The sequence below is a fragment of the Bombus impatiens genome, unplaced genomic scaffold, assembly GCF_000188095.3.
Source record: "Bombus impatiens unplaced genomic scaffold, BIMP_2.2 scf_0406, whole genome shotgun sequence".
Taxonomy (NCBI): Eukaryota; Metazoa; Arthropoda; class Insecta; order Hymenoptera; family Apidae; genus Bombus; species Bombus impatiens.
Window position 1 is genome coordinate 42,766 of NT_176825.1, and position 21,524 is coordinate 64,289.

A 21,524-nucleotide genomic window follows, 5' to 3' on the forward strand; every position below is an offset into this window, starting at 1 on the left:
AGTCTCTCTCTCTCTCTCTCTCTCTCTCTCTCTCTCTCTCTCTCTCTCTCTCTCTCTCTCTCTCTCTCTCTCTCTCTCTCTCTCTCTCTCTCTCTCTCTCTCTCTCTCTCTCTCTCTCTCTCTCTCTCTCTCTCTCTCTCTCTCTCTCTCTCTCTCTCTCTCTCTCTCTCTCTCTCTCTCTCTCTCTCTCTCTCTCTCTCTCTCTCTCTCTCTCTCTCTCTCTCTCTCTCTCTCTCTCTCTCTCTCTCTCTCTCTCTCTCTCTCTCTCTCTCTCTCTCTCTCTCTCTCTCTCTCTCTCTCTCTCTCTCTCTCTCTCTCTCTCTCTCTCTCTCTCTCTCTCTCTCTCTCTCTCTCTCTCTCTCTCTCTCTCTCTCTCTCTCTCTCTCTCTCTCTCTCTCTCTCTCTCTCTCTCTCTCTCTCTCTCTCTCTCTCTCTCTCTCTCTCTCTCTCTCTCTCTCTCTCTCTCTCTCTCTCTCTCTCTCTCTCTCTCTCTCTTTTATTCTCTTTCTTCCACCATTTCCACCTCGTAACGGAAGAACACGGCCAAAGAAGAAGAACGCGGAACGGCCCATGTTGTCGAAACAGAATTGGCCTGATCAACGTGGGCGGCCCCCGGATCTGATTAAACTACATCGCCTCGAACTCGAACCGGAGAATTAGATTTTCCAAAGTAGCGAGATGCTCTCTCGAACTCGATCAGCTTTCGAAAAGTAGTAGACGCCCGCGAGAACGCGTGCGGATTTTCGAAGGGAAAGTTCGCTAACTGACTTAACGAATTTTTTGCCGAGAACCCGGCTGGGGATGCGTAGGGGCTGGATCGGAATATCGAACGAGCTATCGGGCCACACGAATGGCTCGGGATGAGTTTAGACGATGGTCCATTTTTCCGGAGCTGGCGGTATTCTTTCGGTTGTTCGTCCTTTTTGGGTTCTAGATGAAGGTTAGGAGTTTTAGGGATTCTTTTCGTATATTTCTTTCTGTATGTTTTACAGTGGCGCACGAAAGTACCCGAACACTTAACACAGAATTCTTTCGAGAATATATTGTGTGCATTGTGGGAAACTTTTTGAAATTTCCTTAACGCTGTAATGAGATATAACTACCACGACTACAATGGCAAAGTTTGGAACAGAACCGAACAGTTTTTCACGTTTAATGCATGTATAGAAGTTATATGTAATAGAATTGAATGGCTTTCGATGTTATAAATGAAAATCAGGCGTTTCATGGGATTCTCCTTATGTTTGTTTTCTGTATTAAGCTTTGAACGTAGCATTTTAGAACGATAGAAACTGGATAATTTGTTCAAGATTTTCCACACAATTATTTCATCGTCGTTTTAGTGAACAGTGAAAGGATCAACAAGAAGATATTTATCAGGCAAATTTCCTATTTTTCATCGCTTTAACCTTTACTATAATTTGAATGTGAAATATACATAGGTACATGCGTGCATTTGTCAGCTAAACACGTTACTTTCATGTCGAACCAGGCTATCAAGAGCAAACGCTATTTTCTGTCTCTGTTCCAGACGAAAACTCACCTTGACGTATTGGCAGATGCCATTTTGCGATGGGCAAGAGGACGCTAATTCCTTTGTTGACGATGAACCTCTGACCTATGCATAAAATCATAAGTCTGACGAGTTTACTTCTTTATATATTCACGTATATATATATATATTTATACATATAATATATATATATTTGTATATATATAATATATGTATAATATAGCATATAATATGTATATGATATATTCCCATGTATGTGTACGTGTACTCACACTCTTGCGTACCCGCAGGCATATTCAGGGTTTTCGTTTCGTTGCTAGCGGACGTTTCTCTTGCGAGCAGTTCCAGAGGGGGATGAAGGCAATTGAGGTAACTCCTTACTTTTCGCAGAAAAATGCGATAAAAGAGAAGGAAACTTATTAACAAGGTCAAAACTAATTGTTGGATTTCGATTGAAAAAAGATCGGGTATGGAATGAATAATCCCAAATAATTGGACTTAGATGTGAAATTGTGGATTCGGTGCAGTTTTGAAGATAAAGAAACGATAGCTTATTTGATGTATTCGTTTAATTCGAACGAACATGTACTTTCAAAATTCTTCGACAGTTTTGCAAGCGTAATATTAAAATATTTGCATCTTTCTAAATGTATCATTTTGATCTAATTGGTATCCCTGCTATAAAGAAAAGGCTTCATTAAAATTGAATATATTGAAACCTCCAGGATAAAACGAAAGGAGAAATCATTAGACTGCTATGCTAAATGCTTATGCACTTATGAGACACAAGAATGCTCGCAAAAGACACAGCATTCTAAAACACAGATTGCCTCGAACCTCTGTTTAAATTGTACTTCTTCAGTTGCATTCGTGAAGATATGAATCCGTAGAAACATCCGCACTCTAAAAATCATTTAGTCTCCAAAAAACGGAACGAGAGGAGAGAATCTGGATCTATCATCGATCTACGGTGCTTCTAAAATTTTTTTTAAATTCTTCTAAAATTCCAGGAAAACCTAACGTCACACGAATCTGACCCTAGCGAAATCGCATTCCAAATTCCACGAACAACTTCACGAATCACTGGAATTACTTTACGTGGTCACGTTTCACCGTGGATGCGACTGCAAAGCATCCCCTCCTATATTCTCGGCGATTTAATCCGCTCGCAAAAGGAACGCGTGCTGACTAGAAGACGAATATCCTGCTTGCATTCTCCCCGTTCTCCCGCATCATCTATTTTGCAGAGAGTTTTCCCTTTCTCCCGTGTATAACCTTAAAGGAAAACACACAGACACACACACAGACATACATACACAAACACAAACACATAATGAGAGATAGAGAGAGCTTGCGTGTGTACATGCGGAAACGCGTGGAAGAAAGAGAGAGAGAGAGAGTGCGCGCGCGAGAGTGAGATGTTCACGTTGAAATCAAACTCAGGGGAACGTAAAGATGAATCGTCTCTCGAGCAACACTCAGCCAAAAAATATGGCGGATCCGTGCTTGATTCTTCGAGGGGTGTGGATTGATTCTGACGCGGCCTCGTTTACACGCGTTCGCTACGTATTCTCCCGCGAGAATATTGCTGAATCGATAATATTTCGATAGACAGGCCGTTGCTTGTTAATTAAATGGACGTGTTCTGCGGCTTGACGTTTAGAAGATGATAGCGAAGCCAGGAAGTTGCGATACGTTTGCCGCGATTAACGCGAGCTTCCGACTGGTTCGGTGATACGTTCTGAGATACGTACTGTTGATGGATGACCGGAAGAGGGATATCGCGCGATTCTATCGTGAAACTTGTTCGTTCGATTTTTCTTTCTTTTTTTTTTCCTTACATAGAATCGCAGAATTGATCGGAGTTACGGCGGATCAATTGTGGAGAATTTCCGAATTATTAAAGTTTGTGTTAAAGATATCGAAATTATTGGAGCATCTGAGAAGTTTAAGAATTTTTCGTGTTATTATTATTCGTAGAAATCTTTGAGTATTTTATCGTTATACGGTTCGTCGCAAAAAATAGTCGAACATTGTAAAAATAACGAAACAGAGGCATCGTATCGAGGAAAATGTTCTATTTTATTCAAAACACGTTTCTCTTGTGGCGATACAACGATTTGCACTCTCAACTAATGCGTCAAATAATTGTTGCGCGTCTTTTTATGGAATTCCTTTGAGAATGCTCGTCACAGCCTTCCGGATGTCTCGAATGTTGTCACAGCGTTTCTCCTTCGTTGTTATTCGAAGCCGAGGAGATAGAAAGTAATTGCACGATGCTAAGACCAGCGAACAGAGTAGCTAGTGCAATATTTTAATTTATTTGTTTTCAAGAGAAGCAGTTATGGCCACTGCATTATGAGCCGGTACATTATTACACAATAACACCATATTTTTCCGCGCGTGAACCAACTCTACTCCAATATTAATTGTTATAATTCTGCTCCTAATGATGACGATGACGAAGGGTATATTTCTATGTGATAAAATTTTCGTATTGATGTCGCTACTGGGTTTTTTTAAATCTTAAGTAGCTCCGTTATTTTTGGAACAGACTGTGTACTTTTATTCTACCTTTTTGTAAAATTGTAGAATGTAGCAGGATGCTGGAAGATTTGAAAATTATTAGAGTTTGTTAAAAATATTGGAAATATTGGAATATTTAATTGTCGATGTTATTATTATTTGTGAAAGCATTAGTGTATTTTGAGAATGTATACTTTTGTGTCGTTTTAGAAGACTTTGGAAGTAATTTGTTGCGGATATTGAAACTGTTGGAACATTTAGAAAATTCTTTTATTACTATAGGAGATTTTTGAAAGGTTGAATGTTTCAAAGTAATTTATTATTATTTTTCTATTGTTTGAAAGAATTGGAATTATTGATAGACCGTTTATCTAAAAATTGAGAATTAGCTTGGTGTAGATGTTGGAAATATTGAGAAATTTAAGAAGTTAGTATAATTATTCGGTTTGTAAAATACTTCGTTATAGATGTTGAAAATTTTGAAGTAGACATTTTACGAAACATATTAAAATTAGTTTTCCGTATTCTTTTAGGATAATTATGAGCTTAGTACGAATATTATATATAAACAATTTATACGTTGGTTTCGTAGAAAAGACATTGAGAAATTGAAATATCTGTTCTTTTGTAAAATCCTTTCAAATTAATTTAAGTTATTTATACAAGATTTATAACTTCATTTATTTCATCGAGAATCTCAGCGTTTTATTCTTTTGTACAATTTCTTGAAGTAAAGGTATAAAACGAAAATCTTTTATGAATAATTTTTCTCTCCTGTTAGAATTCTACAATTTCCTGTCATCGAGAACGAACGATCAATTTTCTTGCTGTCGGAAACCCATTTCTACGTCCAGAATCATCTGTCACTAGAAGGGAAAGAATTTCATCTGTCATTTCGGACAGGATTTCGTTGTTCTCTGACACTGTTTTCCAACACGATACCTCCTACATCTAACGACTATGTAATTTATGAAAAATAATGACAATGATTAATCTCGAATTAATAATAATAATGAATTGTACATCTCTCGATTAACGAATTGTTGTTTACTAATTAGGTAACAGAAACAGATGCATAAATTCACCTTTTTTGCTGACAAAAATCTACATAAAAATATAATAATATAATAATAATAAAATATTGCGATATAAGGGCGGAAAACGATTAAAAGTATTCGCTCGAATAATTATAGTACAAGGTTAACAATTTAATCATTTTAATCCAAAAATCTCTCATTTAAAATATATTTTAAAATATGAGAACCTTCCTCAATTTTCTCGTTCACTGAAGAGCAGGAAAAGTAATCTATTGAGATTAAAGATTATTAAAGATTAAAAAATAATTGCGTTCTTTTCTCTCTTATCTATTTTTCATATTTATTTATTGTAACTAATTAATTATTATTCTCTTAATTTATACTAAATTTTAATACTCACACGAGTACGAAAATTCCTTTTACGATATTTGCATGAAACGGATGAATATTGTTGGTGGTATATTTCTATTGATCGAAATTTACGCTTCCTGTTATAAAGTCTCTATCAACCGAAATGTAGCCTCAATTTAAACATCCTCAGAAGTGAATCCCTATTAAAAGTTTGCCACCAACCAAAATTTACATTCAATTTAGATACTACTAATAGAAATACACGAATTTCTGTTACGAAGTTTTTATCAACTGAAATTTACATCAAATTTGGGCACTATAGAAATAAGATTCTACTAAATCCTCTGTCGAACAAAATTTATATTAAATTTACACACTAGATCCTTCCAAAATCTCTTGAAATCACTCACAATTCTCCAAGTTACCAACTGAAATTACAATATAACTCTACTCATCGAAACTCATTAGGGGCAGTTCACGTAATTAGACTTCATACGATAGCTATGATAGGAGACGAGTTACTATCCTTTTTATTTATGATTTTTCATTCAAATAACGCAGTCATAGATTCAATCCTCTCAGACAGTATCTGATGCGAAATGCTAGAAACCATAAAAAGATAATTAAATCGTTTATTTCGAATTCTACTTCGTTTTATCGCACTATCAAATGATTAATCGAGCTCCAACTAAAATTTTGTTCTAATAAGTGGAGTTCTACTAATCTCTAATACACAAGAGAAATTTATAAATTAACCCCTTTGAAGATCATTGTGAAATAACATTCCACGCATAAAATCAAACCTTATGGTAACTGATTGCACGATTAAAGAAACGATGTTTAATCTCTCTTTCCTCGTCATAAATGAAGTGATTTAAAGCGTGTCAGCTTTATTGGTTATTTAAAAACTACATTATACAAACATAACACGTGAGTACGGAAGAATTACATACAAAATAAACATCAAGTTGCAGACGCGTCCAGGACAAACTATATCGATTTTCGCCTAACAGAAAACGCGTGAAAACGAGGTCGCCCATTATGGTAACCAGGTATCCTCATGTTAAAGTACAAATTAAGGGTGCCCGAGGTTTCAAGGGACGTATAACAGTAACGTTCGTACGGCGGCACCAGAAGATCCATCCGGTTCGATATTGGCGCCGTCGCGTCGATCCATCCGCAGTCTCTTTGACTGCGACTTAACAAAACAATCGAGCGATTCCCGCGAGCCGTGTGAACTCAAAATCTTCGACGACTTTATTTTCGTACGACGCGAACGCAGACTACAGATTTCGAAGACTGAGAACGAAAATAAAAAAATGCCACTTTTAGTTGGCGCGTGGAATCCTATTGGACGACGACTTCCGATTTCAAGGGACGACAAGCGTCCAATACGATTTCTGTGCATCGATCGTTCAGCCATTTATGCTCGAGTACACGCGGTAAGATTGGACATTTTTTGCATGCGCGTTTAATCAAACTGTTTCTCACCTAATCTCAGATAAATGATCTTATGAAACTTAACGAAAGATCGATGGAGAAAGAATCGATGAGCAATCATAAATGGGCTGAATCATCCCCCTCTTGGTTTCCTCCTGCTGGATTTCTCCTGTTGCGTTCCTGACGATCCCTCTTCTTCTTCTTGTTTCTTTAAACCTCCTCGTTAGACCGTACGTGTTATATAGCTTAGTGGTAAATGTTTGACTGTGTCTCAACTTATGATACCTTATGATACCTTAACTTTAATCTACAAATCTGTTCGTGAATCACGTAAATATGTGAAACGTTAGAGCTTGTAAAGATCGAGGAAATATAGTTGTATCCTGTAACCTTGGAATGGTGAGTTTTGAATTTTACCAAAATTGCAGAGAAATTTTATCAGAATGGGAGAAAACAAAATTCGATGCTTTTTCGACATTTCGATATTAATACTTTTCCGGTGGGTAGGTTTCACTGAGAAAAATGGTTTTATTTCGAAAAGAAATTAATTAAATTAATTGCAATATTCATATGAAAATTTTGACTACTGTTTTTACGTTTGTTTTAATATTATTTCATTACTCGTGAGGTACCAATTGGCCTGGCCTATTGTTGAAGTGTTAATTCGTATATTATCTAACGAAAAATGAATCAAACTTGGATTTTATTAAACAACCTCTTGAATGAATTGAATTTTTCAGATAGGGAAAGAACAAATTTATTCACGGATTTAAAAATTGTATTTATTTAAAGGATCACGTACTCAAAAACTCTTTCCAAGGTTGTCTAAAAAAAATATAGAAAAAGGAAGGAAGAGTAAGTCCTACAATATAAACAAAACCTCGAGAAAATTACGAGCTCGCTTGTCTATGTCACGAAAAAATGATCAGGCTGTCGACTATCGAGGCGTCTCGAGAGAAACGAGACAAGCGTTTGCTGTACTGCGTATGTGTGTTTGCTTGTTTATAAAAAAAAAGAAAAAAAGGGAACGTGAAAACGCACGTGGTCCGGAGAATGTGCAGCCTTCTAGAATTTGTTGAAATACATTACATATATATATATATATATATACACTTTTGTTTCGTCAAACTAGTCTGTAAGGATTTACGATTTAACAAAAGAAAAAAAAACAGATAAAAATACTAAAAAAAAAAAAAATAAAAATTAAAAGAATAAAAAAACCTCCTAGGATTATGCGAATAAAAATATATACCGATCTATCGATAGAATATATTCTATAAATCTCGGATTGAAAGAATGAGAAAAATATTGGCGAACATCCACGAGACTCAACTACACAATATTACAACGTGTATGAATTGAAAAGGAAGAAGATCGAATCGTGGAAGTAACAGAAGAAGTGGAAGAGACGTTTAGAGGCAGAGAGGAAAAAATTCGCGAATATACGTCAAGCGAAAATTCCCTTCTTGGAAAAGGTCAATTCAGTATTACAGAGCGTTTAGATTGTACATTGTGAAGTTTCATTTCGCGCTCGGACGAACGATACGAAGCGATCCGACGCGATTGGCTCGCGTTGTTTCTTGGTCCTCGATCGTTTCCAGACGGCTAATCTTGCGGTACTTGATCTCTAAACTCTCCAGTCTGGATCGCTCGTAGATCTTGAGGATCCGCGAGCTGCCATATCTCGTTTCTAACAACGCGTCAAGTGCGAGAGATTCGCTCGCAGTAGACGCTTTTCCCTTTCGTAGTTTGACGTAATTCGAGGAAGAAAAGCGCGTTTACTCGACAACTTTGCTTAATCGAGTCATCTGAATACAGGGTTGCACCCTTAACCCTCCGGGACCCATTGTCACATTTCACAGCTTCGAATATTTCGTCTTTTTCAATGATAGAATGATTAGACATATATATATATATATGTTATATATATATGTTGATTGCTTTGAACGTCTTGCTTTTTCGTTGCTGTTTATTTTGGGTGCATTCTCGTTTATAAATCACCGGACCACCAGGTAATTTTAAACAGAAACTTTATTAACCCACTCGCGTGTCAATTTCCTTCTCCTAATTCTATTTGTATATTTATGCTAATCTTTTTTGACGCAGAAATTAAATCAAAATTGCAGCTTGGAATTTTATTCGAACGAAATATGTTCCCGTTTGAGATTATAAATACGCGATAACGATGATGAGAGGAACTTTTTCATGATGATTCAATTTTAATTCAAACGAAATACATTTTGCGTTAAGATCGTATTAGAATCGAAATTGTAGAGTGCAGCAGCGATGATGATTAAATCTAATTTTGAGCGCGATTGAGATGGATCTTCAATCAAATTTTAGAAGCTTAGTATAATTTGTTTTCTCTTGTGGTAAAGATACTTGGTAAATATCAGTTTCGCTTTTGTAATTAGATATATAACATTAATTTATTTCGATCTTAAATAAACTAAATATCTGGTGACTTATGGATGATGGTTTGCACATTTGCAACAGCTTGAACAGCTTCCAATGTCTTTTAAAAATTATTTAGGAGACCCTGAGTTCACGGAGGGCTAAGCGAACTGAACATATCAGAATCTACGCTACGTATTTTTCATCAGAACAGAATATTTTTAATATTCACCGTGAACGACGCGCATATTTAGAATACTTCCTGTTGCTTAGTGGTTGTCTCTGGGGCATTCGGCGACACGCATGCGAATTCCCTTTTCGGTGTACGATGTTCCAACAAGTGTTATCATGTTAAGCGCTTAACCGGTCGTCTTGAGGCTTTTGTTTCGTGTGATTTCCATGATTAATCTTGGCGAAGGAGTGAGAAGTTCAATGAAATTTCATATTTCATTCCATTTCTGATGTCTGGCGGATATGTAATTGAACGTTTGCATTCAAATTACGTCCTCGAGAATCAAATGCTACTTAAATCGCTTTATAATAAGAATTCTAATACATTAAAATGATCCCAGAAATACTTGAAACATCAAGTTGTATATTACTAATCCTGAATTATTCCAAAGACATACATTATGTATCAATAAAAAAACACACACACAAAGAGATTCTCAATTAATGAGAAAAAATTCGAAATAATTTTTATTTTAAAATTATTATCGTTTTCGTTACTATCGCAGAATGTTAAAAATGTAAAAGGGGAGGTTTAAAACTTTTAAAGCGCATAGTACATACTTACAAAGAGCAGGGAAAAATATTTGATCAACATAAATTCTATTTAAAACACAGACACGTTAAACAGATATTAAGCAAAGAGAAAATAGAATTTTGTGCCTCGTTGCAAGCTTTTATCAATGTCAACGATAGTCTCTCTTTTAGATTTCTTTATGATTAATTTCTTATTCCTAACAAACACATGTTCGTATTATTCCCATATACAGAGTTGCACTTTATTGTAAAGAAATTATTATTAAACTCTATGTTGATTAAACATTTTTTACTCCTCTCAGTGAATAGTTTTAGACGTTTATTGTTTAATCACTTAGCGCGCATTTTAACCGCTTAACTTGCGTCTAACAATCTACTTACTTTAACCTTTTATCTTTAGAGATTTAAATTACTGTACCTTACACTAAAATATATATTATGTAAAAAAAATATCACTTCTCTTCTTATTATCAATTGTTTCTCATTGTACAAAAATTTAATTATTTTCTATCGACAAACTGAAGAAAAACTCTGCATGTTTGCTGCGTATGATCAATCTGAACTCGAACCGAAACATTGCAAACGAAAGATTCTCTCATTGAACCTTCGCTCTCGTGAGTTTTTTCGAGTTTCTCGATCAGGACGAAACATTGCAATTAATACAGCCGGTTGAGCGTCTCGACGAATCGAGAAATCGATGTAATAGAGCGACGAAGCTCGGAGAACAATCAGAACAATCACGTTAGACGACACCGGCAGTAAGTGTCGTGCAAATGATAAAAAGAAACGTCCAGTGGATGGTGAGAACAATCTATTAAGACGTAACACACGTTTAAGGTTCGATGCAAACGTACGATGCGACGTCATTGGAATTTTGTGTCGAAATGATATAAAATTCTGCATATTTATTTGTACATTTATGATTAAATCGGCAATTTATCAATTCATATATTTAAACATATTAAACAAATAAATATATTCGAATGTATCGAACATACATAGATGTGCAAGAATATATGAAAAATGTAGAAATATGCAGAAAACTATATGCATATGTATAAACATATAAAATATTCGATAATTCGTTATAATATTCGATAAATGGAACAAATCTTTGCTTACGTTCTATTTCCTTAGATGTGTTGGTAAAAATCTGAAATTGCATAAACATTTGCAGTTTACTAATGATACTATGCACAGAAGCGTGTCATCCGGTTATCGCAGATATAAAGTTATTGAATTATATAACGTTACTCGGAAAGGATGACAGGAACTCTCAAATCAACGTAAAATATTTATATCGATGGTGAATATTTCGCAGAAAATTATTGAAACAATTATAAACGATAATAAAATAATTAACGGTAAAATTGTCAAGCTGATCGAATTAACGAATCTCAAATTTTTCATTACAATATTAGAGATTTATGACCGCATCGTAAGGAAGTTGATTAATTTTTTCACTGATTTAATCCTCTCTGTCATAAACTCGTGTGCATTGCATCATGAGAGATATAAATTTATCGAATCTGGTCTACATTTACCGATACAAAATCGCAAAGAAATCGCATCACTGGTACACACGAAACCTTAAATACTCACTACAAACCAACAACGCTACATCGCATCGTTCTGAAAGCAGCTTCTTTTTTTATACGACGACTAGCTTTAATCTCTACACAGCGTGTGGAGACAAATTTTCCCTGTCATTGTCCTGTTAAATGGAACATAAAATGAGATGAGACGAGAACTGTTGTACACACCGTTGAGATACGTAGGCGTTGCTACTTAACGTGCATTTTTATTGTCGCCAGCTCCGAGGATATATTTTTAGACGATACATCCGTATTAGGCTGGCTCATATTTTCGTCTTTTGAATTTATTTCGCGCCATCCCGCGGAATCGTTGCAATTAATAAACACACAATCTGTGCCATAAATTTTGTTCCTCCACCTCGATCGGATCAAAATAATTATTTAAATGCTTATGAAATCGGTTTTATTCTTTCATCCTCAAAAAGTATTAGTTATATTAAAAGAACTGTATCAGACAAAAGTTGTAGATCTAGACAAGACGCGTTTTATATGTTCTACTACCTTTTTTCGTACGAAATAAAGTTTTCGAAAAGAATGAAGAAAAACCAAGAAAGATCGTAAGAATTTTTTTCTAATTTTGAAAATTAAAAGACGTTGAAATCAATTTTCGTTCACGAGATAATCGAATAAATCCGATTTTATAAGCATTTAAATAATTATTTTAATGTTTAAGAGCCCAGAGGTACGCCTATCCGTTACCCGATCGAGCTCAAATTTTGCGCAGATCATTTCTCTTTATTAATTGGATTTATTGGAATTATTATAGAGGAAGGAGAGCGAAAGAAACCTTGAATAAATTTTTCATCAAGTGTAAATAAGAACCAGCCTAATCTGTATATACGCAGACATATCATACAGACATACTATATACGCAGAGTGGGACATTTTATGTAAATTTTTCGACCGATGCCGTTTTTCCTTTTCGCGTGACAAAACGCCGCCAAATCTCGACCGAATCTCGCCTGTTTCTTTTTCATGCTTCTCGAATAAATGTGCGATACTTGTTTCATCCAGATCGAGCTTTCTTACTCTTCTACGTTCTCCCGGCACTTTTCTTTCGTGATTTTCCTGGTAGTATAGATATACGATAACCACACGTAATATTGAATACCCGATTTTTAAGGCTTGATATATTAAATTACTACATAAATTCTGTGTCCGTTAAAATACATCTAGAGATTTGATTTGCAACATCCATTTCTGCATATACTACGTTATACTTCTTTTATAAAAATTCACCGTTAAATTTGTCAGTAAAAGAAAGGACTTGTTATAATTTTGATAACCTGAAAATTATTCGAGATTTATCGTTCAAACCGTTTTACTGGAAAAAGATAACATAATATGCAAAAATATGTAGGTTCAATGTACATAGAATATTCTTTAGAACAACAATTACTTAATAGATAAAACGATCCGTTATTTAAGTAGAATTTTTCAAATTATATTTATAATAATATTAATTTGCATAAATGTCACGGTCTAATTACGTTAATACTTTAAATTGAATTTATGCATGTATGAGTAATATTCTTTTTATGTTTTACCTATAGTCGTGAAAAGCGTAAAAAGAACAGTCATTCGATGTCCATGGCGCAAAGTTAAACGCGTAAAGTTAGGCTAAGCTAAAGTAAAGTAAGTGAGTGAAGGCAAGGGAAGTTGGATTTTTATCGAAATTTGGGAAATTGGATTTTAATGAAAAACGAGTCAGATCGTAACATTTTGGTCTCTTTAATTGAAATTATAGGATCAGTTGGCGACAAACGAATCAAAGCGAACAAAAAGAATAGATCACGAGAGGATGACGTGTAAACGCATGAAAATTGGATAATGTTTTAATCCGGTTGGTATTACGTGACGCGGTGAGAAGTAATTAAAGTGGCGTTTGAATCCAATTGAAGTTATGCGCTCGCTTGTGAATCGTTAATTACATCGCGAAAATGCGTTCCTCGGAAGTTAACTTCGTGTGAGTTAGGCTAAAGTTACATGATCCCGTGAAGATATTAAGGGATGCAAGGAAGTCAAAGGGAAATTAATGTTTGGCAAATTAATGCGATATAAACGAGATAACGTAAAATAAAAATTCTTTAACTAGTGAAACGTCATATAAGAAGAAAATGTATAAATCAACGCATTAATTAATATAGGGTATTTTTGAACGAGTGGTATAATCCAGAAAAAGATACGTTTACTATGTATGAAGAAATAAATTGAAAATGTAGAGTGAACATGAATAACCATGATTTTTTACCTATACGAGATTGGATATAAATCCGAATGAAATGTTTTTCAAGTAATTCGATACGTCAATCGGAATATAAAAGAGCTATTGTTTCTATCGCTTTCTATTTCATCTATTAATACCTGCCTCTTTCTTTTTTTTTTTTTTTGCTTCTTTTAGGTGATAAATAAATTATATTCGAGCTTTGAACGAAACAGAAAAGTTATGTATTTTCAGCAATTTTCTCTGTGGAACATTCGGTGAACGCATTCAACAGGTGATTTAAAAAACATCATCTTCCCAGCCGTGAATTAAATGCTATCGTAACTTTTAATATTTTCCTATGAAATCAGCCGCTAAATGTCGGCTAATTAGTCGGCGGATGTAACGCGGCTTAAAACAAACGCGAACAAGCGGCTTTGTTAATAATTAATCAATTTCTCCCGCGGAGTTCGCTGGTAAAATTCTGACGCTTTACGTGCACCGCTGATTCAACCCAGTAGACAATCACTACCTGTATTTATCTCATTAATATGTAAGAGAAACGTTCAACGTTATTGATATTTAAAATGAAAATTAAACAACATCGGATGAAATATTTTTCCAATGTAATTATAACTTGAATGATCGATATACATAAATACTTAGGAGCTTTTCCATATATTTTTCAACTGAATTGCCAGTATCTAGAAAATAATCCAAGGTCGTGATTCGACGGTTGCGCGTTCCATTCCTAAAGAATGGCCAGAAATACTTGACAGGGAAAGTGCAATATATTCGATCTATCATTTTATTTGAACCTTTAAACATCGGTAGATATTGTTATTCTGTTTATAAAGATACCATGTAAACACCTTGTTTATACAAACATAATATAAAAATATTCTGTTTATAAAAATATAAGAACTGCATGCACTCTCGTTATAAGAGAAGATGTATTCTATATCTTTCTAAACAACTTTTTGACATACTTCAAAACGACAGCATGTTTTTCATGAAACAATTGATCGATCGATCGATCGTTTCTCGTATTACGAGACGCTTTATTCGGAATTTCCCAATGATGTCTGGCTTTTTACTTCGTGGAAGGGACGGACGATCGCACGATGACCAGAAAGAACTTGAACGAAGAGAAAAAGAGCTTTGGTGTAACGTTCAGAGAACATATATCCAGGAGAAACGATCGATTGCGCGTGCGTTATACGTCAAGTGTAATATGTACTACGTGTATGATAAGCTACGACGATGCGATGGTGAAACTATATGAGAGACGTATCGTGTGCGACGCTTTCTGAACTGTTGCAGCTGATCGTTTTAATCGTTTCGAGAAAACAATTATACGTTGTACCTTACGTCGATTTAGACTAAGATTAACAGCGAAATTTCGATCAGATTCTCTGTCTTTATTCCACCTAAGTGTCATAATTTACAGATAACAATAAATGTTTGCGTTGAGACACTTCATTGCAATTGTATTTTTTCTCCCTTTTCCTTCCTCTTGTTGAGCGGTAGTATGATATAGATTCTACACAAAGAGAGTCATAATTTTTGCTACAGCCCTTTAGATCGGATTTTTATTCCATTTTATTACTAATCATTATTATTTTATAATTACTATTTCTTTTTCCTACCGCTCGAAAATTTCGATATTTAATTTATATCAGAGAAATTAGCCTTGTGGTAATTACAAGTGTTTTACGAACATTTTTTTTTTTTCGGTATGTAATACTTTTTCAGTTAGAATATTTATATGAAATTAGAGGCTTAATTCATATCAGAGCATGAGTTAATGATGTTTATTAACAATTGCGAATATAATGTTTGTCTATGGTTCTTTTTATATAAGAGTTGCGTGTGTAAGCATTTGTTTAATTATTCCAAAATTAGTGTGAAACATAATCTTAAACGTTAATAGACAAATTTTCTCTAATGATTAATCAAATCTGGTAAATGAAAGTCTCATTTTGTTAGACTGTAATTTTATGAAGATTTTAAAGTAGAACAACTTGTACTATTATTATTATTGATACAAATATTTAAAAAAAAGCACAAATTCCCTCTAATCAATTTATAATTTTGTTGTCAATAGTGAGTAAATGAGCCTTCTTTTTCTTGTTCTAGTTTTGATGTATAATTGTTTCATTCTATAAACTTCGCATGATATCGTATTAGTTTAATAATATATTACAAGATATAATGACTACATTTTCGAATAAACTGTCTATTAAATATTCTCCTCTTGTTAGTTACTATCACAGCAAAAAGAAATTTTATTACAACGCAGATATATCAAGTTTGTAACTGAACCTATAAATATCAAATTATTCGAGTAATATTTTTATATAGGTTTAAACTTGGAAACAGTGACGTAAAACTTGTTGTAAAAATAACTTTACCATTTCGGGAAGGTTATGTAAATGTTATGACAGTTTAATATCGGTTCATGAAATTCCAGGCTGCTGGTTTTTCTTTATAAAATGAATCAAGAGAGAGGTCAGAAAATGTCAATGGTGTTTTAAAAAATATTTCCGAAAATATTATGTACGTGCACGTGTCTGATTTCGATGATACTACGTTGTACTTTACACCCGCCGAATTAACTACGGCTGACTTTTATTAACACGGCTACAACGATACTTGACTCTCCGATCGTTCAGAGTTGATCTTGAGTAAGATCGTTCGAAAACGTAAAGCTTCACTGACACTGACAACTGATGGTCACGATCGATCGAACGATACTTTACTCCACGAATGCTTGGAAACAATTAATAAGTCGAAAACTCAGACGAGACTGTCTCTCAGATCGCTGAGAGATTAAACGATTCTTACCTCGCGACCGATGGAGATGACGTTGACGATACGAAAGCTCGTAAAAAACTCACCATGCTAGACTGATCGGGCGTGCAACAAAAATCCTACAACGGAAATGTCGAAAATATACACACTAATTGGTTTTCAACGAACGCAAGACAACGGCCAACTAGCATATTCGCTCGCTGAATGTCAACTCCAACTGCGTTTCCGAGCGACCGAAACGCGGCGAAACCATGGCGTGAAGATAGTAAGTGATACATGGACGAACGTGAGACTTCGGATTAGTTCGGTAAGAACTGCGGAAATTCTTCCTTGTGCTTAATTAGAATTAATTAGAAAATTTAAAGCACTGTTGCAATTGTTAAAAGAAATCGTCCTGGGTGTTAACGTCCAGACTCTAAAGTAGAGTCTTTGATATTATTATTATTATTATTATTAGTAGTAGTAGTAGTAGTAGTAGTAGTAGTAGTAGTGATAATAGTAGTAGTAGTAGTGATAATAGTAGTAGTAGTAGTAGTAGTAGTAGTAGTATTAGTAGTAGTAGTATTGTAAAGTAATTACCCACGAAAATCCCAACGTTTTTGTTTGTTCGAACGAAACACGATATTTGGCCAGATATTATCGACAACAAGCTATTCTAGCATTGTTCTTATCATTCGGTTAAAACAGGAAAATTAAAGCGAAAGTAATTAAATGATAGGTGTATGAAAGTTTGTACGATCGGAAAGCTTTAAGAATTGAAAAATAAAATTTAGCATTTTTCGAATTTTTCCCGAGGGAACAGGCACGGAAATCTTCAACGTCTCGCAATCTCACGATATGTGAAGTTTCCCGTGAGGTTTTTGACATTTCGCGATCCAACTACGTGCAAGTTTTGATAAGTTTCACCGCCTGACAATTTCCTGACGAATAAACTTCCTCTTCGAGTTATCGTCAACTTTTCAGCGAGTTTTGGCAGCTTACAATTTTCCAATACGATATACATATATTCGACAGTGAACATATAACACGTACAGGCGAAACGAAAACAACTTGAATTATAAATAATTTGAAATAATGGAAATTGCTGCGGATGAAATATTTAATAAAATTATATCGGCCAGAGAGTTTTAGTTACAAAATAAATTGCAAAATATTAACGAAGAAATTACCGATTACCTTCGAATTAGATATCTTAAAATTGATTAATCGAAAATAGTGAAGACAATTTTAACGCGAAATTACAACGATGTGTGTACGCTATAGAGTTAAAATAAAAAGCCAACATAACCGTCGAACGCAATTTTCGAATTTTTCAACGAAACTAATTTTATTTCACAGAAACTAGAAACTAGGAACAGAAGTGAATAAAGCGAGAGAAAAGCAAAGGATAAACAACTATATATGTGCTAATTGCACGTCTGACCAATAATGGCTAGCGCTCAAATCCTCCCAACACATTAGCTTGTATTTTACGATGTCGATTTCGCAGAATCAGATTTATTATTAATTAAAAATGTCCTCGGTCCGCTTCGGCGAATGCTCGTTCGGAATAAACATGAGCATTCGATCAAGATTAAAGAGCAAGAGTGGCCGCGATAAAACCGCGTGTTTATCGGCCGACATGGCCGTAGTACACGAGCCTCCGTCCGCTTGAAACGCAACCCTAAATTTAGGGGTTGAACCGGTGCAAATTTTAATTTTAATATCACACGCTATTTTAAGCCGATTATCGATCAGCCGTCGGTCTTACCAGGGTAAAACTTCGACTGGAAACTTTCGTTCATCCCTCTCCTTGTTCCTTGTGAGATTTCGTTCGTCGTGTTGCGATAAGAAACGGGGAAGACGAGTTTTTAACATTTTCAAGTGATTGATCGAATTGATAAAATTCCTACCACGTTTATGTGAACGATCCTCCCTCCCCCTTTGATAATTATGGTATTTTTGGCCATGAATTTCGTAACTTCTATAATTTTGGTAATTTCGGTAATTTTGTAGTTAATTTGGAAACTTGTGTAATTTTCGACATTTCGCGGTGAGTATGTAATCAGTTTGGAAACTCCTGTAATTTCGTCGAATTAGTTTGATAATTCCTGTAATCCTGAAAATTTCGGTATCTTCGTAAGTAATTTAGTAATTTGTTAATTTTCCTGGTTCCCGTAATTAATTCACTCATTTTGCTGATGTTTCGTTATTAGTTTAATAATTTCTCGATTACTTGGTAAGGAGTCATTTTTTTCATCAAATCTTATTTTCCGAACATGTAATAAATCGAAAGGATGGCAAAGTGTATACATATAAAGTGTAATTATAACAAGTATTTAAAAGTAATTAAAAAGTAATTTAAAAGAGTATAATTATAAAGACAAGTAACGGTGGATTATGAAAGATGCGATTAAAAGACCTAAACAGTAGTTGTACCATAAATTTAAATTAACACGGATTAAAGTATAGGTTAAATATATATGTAGATATGGTAATAACAATTTTTATTAAATAAATATCCTACCGAAGTTGGTGACGATAATATTTTTCAGAGAAGGAGTTTGATACTTGAATAAAACGCTTTTTAATGGGATACTTTTTATAGACACAACTTTTAACGACAGTTGAGATGTATATTTAACGATACTTTAATAGAAAGTTATGACGTATTTAGAAGAAATTTTATACGAGGATGTAGTTTTTTTCTAAACGGACAGTTTCTCGTTAACAGTTAACAAGTCTTTAAAAAAGAATCATAAACTACATAACAAGAAATTTTATTAGCATGTTCTATGCCCTTTCGTCATACTTCATTCGTAAATTAATGTTCCACTTTAAAAAATTAGAGTAGTTTTTCTGTTTCCAAGTAATTCGTCGATATTAAAACGATTTCTTCAAGTCATCATTTTGGTAATCGCAAATTCGTCGAAAAATTGCAAATTTCGTCTATATATATATATCTATATTTATGAATTGTTATTTCTTTATTCCTTTTATCATCTTCATTTGCAGAATTTCATTCTGATATTTCTCCAGTTTGGAATATTAATCTTGCTTAAAATATAAAAAATTATAAAGAAATTCTACTTTTACAAGTTATTCATCCTTAGACAATTCCTTAAATCCACTTAACAGAATCCACGTCGTAAAGGAATCTCAATACGTTGAAATAATCCTGATTGTTCGAGAGCGAGGAAAAAGCATTTTCCCATTGCCTGCATTAAAATGAACTTTCCTGCAACGTTCTTTGAACGGTAGTTGTTTCGCGAAACTGTATAACGGCGCTAACCGAAAGGAACGATTACGCTTCAGGAAGAGATACAATGTAAATTTTGTTTGCTAGCGAATGTAAATGGTGGCGTTACTCGGAAATTCACTTAGCCAGGCTGCTTCTACACTGGTGTGCATCGAATTTAATATTTAACGAGGCATTACGTGTACTTGTTCGAATTCAGATCTAATCTTCACCGTGTCTCGGAGAACCGTATTCGATACTGAGCTAAGATATACCTTATTTTCCTCTTCTTCCTAGGTAAAGTACATCGCTTGATAGGAGTTTACATATTTTTATCCTTTCTAGGAATTTATTATAAGTTAAAAGAAACTAATCATTTTTTTATATTTCAATATATCGCGTTATTTATTTAGAACTTATGTTTACAAATATTAAAATCTTAACTGTACGTGTTCGTAAATATCGAGGAATATTTTTCAACGCTAAGAAAAGTAACATCTATGCGTTTTGTATATATAATTTCATTTAATATTCTCAAAAAGAAACTTATTTTAAAATTTCAAAGAGAGAGATCGTTTCTAATTTTTCAGTTTATATATTTATTTGAAATATATCAACGGATATTACACAAGACACACGGTATAAGAAATATTCTGAAACAAATTCTCGAAACGAGATTGAAGAATGTCGATAACAACTAGAAAGTATAATTAAGAATTATTTTTAGCTTCTAATATAAATCCTTGAAGTCTTACAATCTTTTATGTTAATATTATAAAAGGATGAAAGGTTAAAAAAGAGTGAAAGAGTCTGTAATGTTTCGTGGAACGTGCTAAAACAATTTTTAAGATCTTTACCAAAAATTCAAAGATATCACCTTTTACGCTAATTATAAAAACAGCGAGAGATTGAAGTACAAGTAAGAATATAAAAAGTAAAAAAATCTGCAATTTGTAATTTTTTACGAAATACAGGAAGAAAGTCTTTTCAATGAGATGAAAGGCGTGAAGATAGATTTGTAAAGTTTTTTAAAGCTTCTCTTAAGTGATAAAGTCGTAAAATAGGATATATAATGTATGACATAAAAATGTTTTATGAAATTTAATGAAAGATTCTTTATATGTGTATGATAGAATACGGTGTATGTGTAAGATAGAAAATAGAAGCTGTCGCGAGAAAATTCAATTCGCCATATTCGTTTTAGAAATATAAATTTACATAAAAATCCGTAGTCCATTGATGACCTCCGATGTTGAAGCGACGTTAAAACCAAAGTCAAAAAAAAAGGAGAAAGAATAAATAAATTTGTCAATTAGGTTTGTTTCACGGAGATATCGACACTGGAAGCCCGAATTCGAGTTTCTCTCTTATCGCCAATCTTTCCCGAGATCAGTTAACCGAGAAAAGACCAATTGTAACGAACAGCCGCCTTCATCCCAGTTGAAACGGCACGGCGTGTCCACGATTTCCGGTCGTGTGTGTGCAACTTGGGCCAAAGAGTTTTCGTTTCCGGTGCGGTCCTGCGGCGTTTCGCATAAATCGATACGGTGACCAGATAAGCCAAAGGCAGCCAAATTGAAGGGTCGGATTCACGAACACAGGGCGGCTGCAATTCCGCGTGTCGTTTCGTTATCTGACGCTTAATTACAGTCCACCGAACTGTCGTTCC

The 21,524-nt window shown here is 34.4% G+C and overlaps 1 protein-coding gene across 1 annotated transcript in view; it reads left to right on the forward strand.

The window, feature by feature from the left end:
* Positions 1 to 9,910, forward strand: part of LOC100746857 — a 32,227-nt gene extending 22,317 nt beyond the window's left edge. Inside the window, exon 4 of the mRNA XM_012386677.3 lies at positions 1,532 to 9,910. Within this exon, the coding sequence (XP_012242100.1) occupies positions 1,532 to 1,591 (60 nt within the window). The 3' untranslated portion in view covers positions 1,592 to 9,910. The remainder of the gene's footprint in view (positions 1 to 1,531) is intronic.
* Positions 9,911 to 21,524: the final 11,614 nt, after the last annotated feature.